The sequence below is a fragment of the Bidens hawaiensis genome, unplaced genomic scaffold, assembly GCF_021521415.1.
Source record: "Bidens hawaiensis isolate Kalapana, Puna unplaced genomic scaffold, B.hawaiensis_p1.1 tig00022556_1, whole genome shotgun sequence".
Classification (NCBI taxonomy): Eukaryota; Viridiplantae; Streptophyta; class Magnoliopsida; order Asterales; family Asteraceae; genus Bidens; species Bidens hawaiensis.
This window is the reverse complement of record NW_027493519.1, coordinates 307948-313512: the sequence shown is the minus strand read 5'-3', so window position 1 is coordinate 313512 and position 5565 is coordinate 307948. Positions and strand designations below refer to the sequence as shown.

The following is a 5565-nucleotide window of genomic DNA, read 5'->3' as shown; positions in this document are numbered from 1 at the left end:
CCCTCAGTATGTATACGGGTCATAATTAGTATCGGTCGGTTACTCGTTTAAGCACTACGAATTAACCGATTTATCGTTTACTTGTTACGTAATGAATATAGTGTACCTCGTTTTGTCATGAATGTCACAGATATCATTTCTATATGCGAATAATATTTAATATTTTTCTATTAATATGTAAACGAACATGAACGAACGTAAACAAACTTAAATGAATGATCATAAATGAACGTTCACGAACATAGATGAACGAGTGAAACATGTGTTCATGTTCGTTCGTTTAATTAAAGGAACGCAACATAAATGAATTTTCCGCCGAACGGTTCATGAACAAACATAACAATTAACTCCTCTATAAAGCTTACATATTGCCTTTAGAGTGCTTATTTCCCCTTTTATCATTGTATTTAAAGTTAAGTATCACCACTAATCGGGTTATTCGGGTTAACCCGAAACCCGGATTTTTTCCAAAAATGAACCCGAAACCCGACCCTATTAACAATTCGGGTTAATCCGAATAACCCGATTAAAACTTTTTGACCTTATTAACCCGACCCGAATTTGCTTATTCGGGTTCGGGTAGGGTCGGGTTAATCGGGTTCGGGTATTTTGGACACCCCTAATTGAGTATATACCTTGCATGACGAAATAGCTACTCAACTAATTTAAAATTAAAAAAATTAATTTTGTATGCGAAGTACTAACTTCTATTTGGATTTTAATATGCTTCCATGGATTTTGAAATGTGTAATTTGGATTTTCTATGATGTTTTGTATTTACTTTTTATACTTATTTATCATTCGAAGTTCTAAATAAACAGATACATTTCATTCAGTATAAAATAGTTTAGATGGTAAGATAGTTATTTTGTACGGTTAAAACCAAACAGACTTACTGGCTGAGACTCTCTTAACCATTCAGACCTCTTTATCGTTCAACACTTAATGATTCAACGATTGCCAAACAACCTTTTAATGTATTTAACTTATCTTAAAAGTGATTAGTTTATATTTTATACAACTTTTTATGTTATGACTCATTTATCTCTTTTGCATCGGTAAAGATTTATTACTAAACTGTAATTCTAAAAAAAGAAATATACACCACGATCACCCGGTTACAAGTTTATGATTTCGTTAGTGATTGCAATAATGTTAACGTATTTCTGTTAATTATATCAAACTTAGTTTGATTATGTTTTCTAATATGACTTGACCTGAACCTAACCAAAATAAGTTATTATATAGCGATAGCGAATCAACTGCTAAAAAATTTTGTGCATTCGTCCCCAACCAGGAGTGCTCTAATAATTGTTATGTACCTTTATTAGTTTATGTTTTAATTATTTATTTTTATTAATTTTGCATGTAGTGGGTGGTTAGTTTGAACCACTATCTCACGTTTATGGTTAGTTCCTATTTTCTTGTTCTTGTAATCCTATTTAAGGAGTTTATGTTTAGTATGAAGATCATGAATGAAAAATATTATGGTTTGATCAACCAAATCTCTTTCAAAAGTCTCTAGTTTCTATCTGGTTTCTTTCTATTTTCTTGAACCATTTGATTAACGAACGAGGTTCGTAACAATAATCAATAATAATAATTCGTCACGGAAACATATATATGATGGGACTGAAACAAATAAAATATACGTTGAATTGAAGGCAGAGTGGCCGAGTGTTGTCTTTTGGTTGATCTTATCATATCCGATTAGTGCGAAAACCAAGGTGGGATCCCTTTCTCTATATACAACAATAATAGAATAGAAACCAATTTCAATTTGGAATGGGGCGTCATGACGAGGAAAGATTGCTATTAGAAGGTAGACTTGTACAGGTAAATTCAATTTCATATTTAGGTATTAGGGTTTCAACAAACTGGAATCACAAATACATACATGATGATTTCTTTATTATGTTTATGTTTATGTCGCTGATCGATCATCGTAAACTAAAAATAAAACAATGACTTGTGCGTAGACTGAGGACAGCCTGTACACGGGAGATGGTTCAGTAGATATCAAGGGAAGACGCGTTTTAAAAAGCAATACTGGAAACTGGAGAGCATGTCCTTTTATCCTTGGTATTCATTTATTATTAATTCACTTGTTAACAAACAAACAAACAAACAGCTTATTAACAAACATACATACATACATACAGCTTATTAACAAACATACATACATTCTGTTAGGGAATGAGTGTTGCGAGAGGCTTGCTTATTATGGCATATCTACCAACCTCGTCAGTTACCTCACCAAAAAGCTGCATCAAGGGAACGCTGCGGCTGCCAGAAATGTCACCACCTGGCAAGGCACATGTTACCTCACTCCCCTTATCGGGGCCGTTTTAGCAGATGCCTATTTTGGAAGATATTGGACTATTGCTGCCTTCTCCACCATCTACTTCATTGTAACTTTCCTTACCTTAATCATACATACTTCACAGTATGGAGTTTTTTAGGCTTGTCATCCATTTTGTGGGAAGGTAGTGAATGAAAAATATATAATAATAATTTCCTTAAAGGTAAAAGGAGGTGATGATGTGGCAACGTTTTTAGGATTCCTTATTGGGTGGGTTTTGAGCGTTAATGTTTTAATAATGTGGAAACTGACTAGGCATGTTTTTTGGTGGGTTTTTGTGCCTCCTTGTTGTGGATGCTCTTAGCGATTCTTACAATCTTGTTGTTTTTCCTAGGGAATGTGCACATTAACCCTATCAGCATCCGTTCCGTCCCTGAAGCCTGCTGAGTGCGTAGGTCTTGGTAACAATTGCCCTTCAGCTACACCTAGCCAGTATGCGGTTTTCTTCTCCGGGCTATATCTTATTGCACTCGGGACCGGAGGGATCAAACCATGTGTTTCCTCTTTCGGGGCTGATCAGTTTGATGACACGGATTCAAAGGAAAGAGTATCAAAAGGATCCTTCTTCAATTGGTTTTATTTCTCCATCAACATTGGTGCATTGGTTTCAAGTTCATTAATAGTTTGGATTCAGGACAACAAGGGGTGGGGCCTAGGCTTTGGCATCCCTGCTTTATTCATGGGTTTCGCTATTATCAGTTTCTTTTTTGGAACTCCTCTTTACCGGTTTCAGAAACCCGGTGGAAGCCCTATTACACGAATGTGTCAAGTTTTAGTTGCATCTTTTCGTAAACGGAATCTACCACTTCCTGTTGACAGCACTGTTCTGTATGAAACTCCTGATAAGCTCTCTGCAATCAAGGGAAGCCGCAAACTCGTTCATACAGATGAACTCAGGTAACTAATTTTCTAACCTCAGTAATTAGTTTTTTTTTTAAAAATTGCACAAATGGTCCCTGTTGTTTGACTATATTGCAAGTTCAGTCCCTATATTTTAAAATTTGCAAAGTTGGCCCAAACATTTGGAGAGAGTTGCACGTTTTGTCCCCACCCTTAATCCCAGTTTTTAACAGAAAAGTGATGTCACACGTTGTTTATGTGGGGTTAATTGTGTCTTTTCGAATTTGAAACACTAATAAAATAGTCTTTTAAACGTCAAAATTCCTAGCGTCAACTTCATCACCTTTGGTTTTTGAACCAAACATTCAATTTGGCACTGAACATCATCACATTTTTAGATCTGCTTAGATCCCCATCTTTAGATACTGTGTTTTTAACAAATAATAGAAAATACTGATAAATCACAAATATATCCTCAGTTTTCCGTTAAAAACTAAATGGGATTAACGGTAGAGATTAAATGTGCAATCTCCTCACAAATGTATGAATAAGTTTGCAAATTTTAAATTTTCAGACCAAACTGTAATATGGTCAACCACAGAGACCATTTGTGCAATTTTCTCAAATAATAATAATAGTAATTATTTGATTATGTTGATTAGGTTCTTGGATAAAGCTGCTGTTATTGAAAACGGCAGTGGGAATGATGACGACGATCCGTGGAGATTGTGCACGGTGACACAAGTGGAAGAACTCAAAATCTTGATTAGAATGTTTCCAATCTGGGCAACGGGGATTGTTTTTGCAGCTGTTTATGCCCAAATGTCAACCATGTTTGTAGAACAAGGGATGATGATGGACACCACAATCGGGTCATTCACAATACCCGCTGCTTCACTGTCAACTTTTGATGTCATCAGTGTCATCTTTTGGGTGCCCGTTTATGACTGGATTCTCGTCCCGATTGCAAGAAAGTTCACAAATCAAGAACGAGGTTTTACTGAGCTTCAACGAATGGGGATCGGTTTGTTTCTGTCTATTCTTTGCATGTTTGATATCGCAAGGTCACTGGGTTTAATTGACCAAAATACCCCTGTGCCGATTAGTATCCTTTGGCAGATACCTCAGTATTTCTTGTTGGGTGCTGCTGAAGTGTTTACCTTTATTGGGCAGCTTGAGTTTTTTTATGATCATTCACCCGATGCTATGCGCAGCCTGTGCAGTGCACTTTCTTTACTCACGACTTCGTTAGGGAATTATTTGAGTTCGTTTATATTGACGGTGGTGACGTCTCTCACGACCCGTGGTGGGCAGCTCGGGTGGATACCTGATAACTTGAATCAGGGTCATCTCGATCGGTTTTTCTGGCTTTTGGCTGGGCTTAGTTTCTTGAATATGGTGGTCTACATCATTTGTGCTAAGTTGTACAAGTCAAAAGCGCCTTCTTAGCTTTTATTCTTTACCCTTCTATGCAAGCAACCATGTTGTTTCTGTATTATTGTTACTTTAAACATGCTATGAATTCAGTGGTTAAATATTTATTTAGTATGAGCCCTTTGTTGAACCACTTGGAATTTAGATTTGCCTACTGTTTAAATGAGAGGTGGTTCGTTATTGTTGGATATGTGTAATTAATTATAGGGTGGTTCGTTATTGTTAAATGAGAGGTGGTTCATTATTGTTGGTTCATTATTCGAGCCGGGGGTCTTATCGGAAGCAGCTTCTCTATCCCTATGGGGTAGGGGTAAGGCTGTCTACATCTTACCCTTCTCAGACTCTACCATAGCTTGGTTATTGGTGAGATATACTAAGTACGATGATGATGATGTGTAATTAATTATAGGGTTTGGATCAAATACACTAAATTAATTTGCTAAAGTAGTGATAATATACATAACATAGAGTAATTATTGTACACTGTAATTACATCATAGTGTAATTATACTCTGATATAATTATATAATTACACTACTTGATTTTCATAGTTAGCTTGTTAATTTCATTTGTATGTTAACGTTCCTCTTTAATTATGCTAGGGTGTTGATTTATTGTATTTATTATAAGTGTAAAGTTGGTTCTGATTATAAGTTGTGTGTATTCTTTGCGAATGTTGATCATACTTAAGTATACGATGTATATATTACTTGTGGCTGGCTATTTATATTTTTTAATGTATAGATGATCCTCCTTTGGTGTATACTTCAGAAAATTTACTAGATATATGTCTACACTGTATGTAGACTTGAAGTCGTCTTTAGTAAATTTACTAGTACATTCTTAAGGTAAATTAGTGCATTCTTACTTGTATGTTTTGTTACATAGTAAAATAGTTTATGGACTTAATTGTAAACCTGTAATAGAAC

The 5565-nt window shown here is 35.5% G+C and overlaps 1 protein-coding gene across 1 annotated transcript; it reads left to right on the top strand.

Moving 5' to 3' along the window:
- The first annotated feature begins 1774 nt into the window (after window positions 1-1774).
- On the top strand, window positions 1775-4743 carry LOC143565872 (protein NRT1/ PTR FAMILY 8.3-like). Its single transcript, XM_077052717.1, has 5 exons — window positions 1775-1836; window positions 1980-2082; window positions 2194-2411; window positions 2697-3259; window positions 3865-4743. The coding sequence occupies exons 1-5, from the start codon at window positions 1786-1788 to the stop codon at window positions 4649-4651; spliced, it is 1722 nt and encodes a 573-aa protein (XP_076908832.1). The 5' UTR covers window positions 1775-1785; the 3' UTR covers window positions 4652-4743.
- The last annotated feature ends 822 nt before the right edge of the window (window positions 4744-5565 follow it).

Coding starts and splice junctions, on each gene's coding strand:
- LOC143565872 (XM_077052717.1), top strand. CDS start 1,786: ATGGGGCGTCATGACGAGGAAAGATTGCTATTAGAAGGTAGACTTGTA. Junction 1,837..1,979: donor TAGAAGGTAGACTTGTACAG/GTAAATTCAATT, acceptor ACTTGTGCGTAG/ACTGAGGACAGCCTGTACAC. Junction 2,083..2,193: donor AGCATGTCCTTTTATCCTTG/GTATTCATTTAT, acceptor ACATTCTGTTAG/GGAATGAGTGTTGCGAGAGG.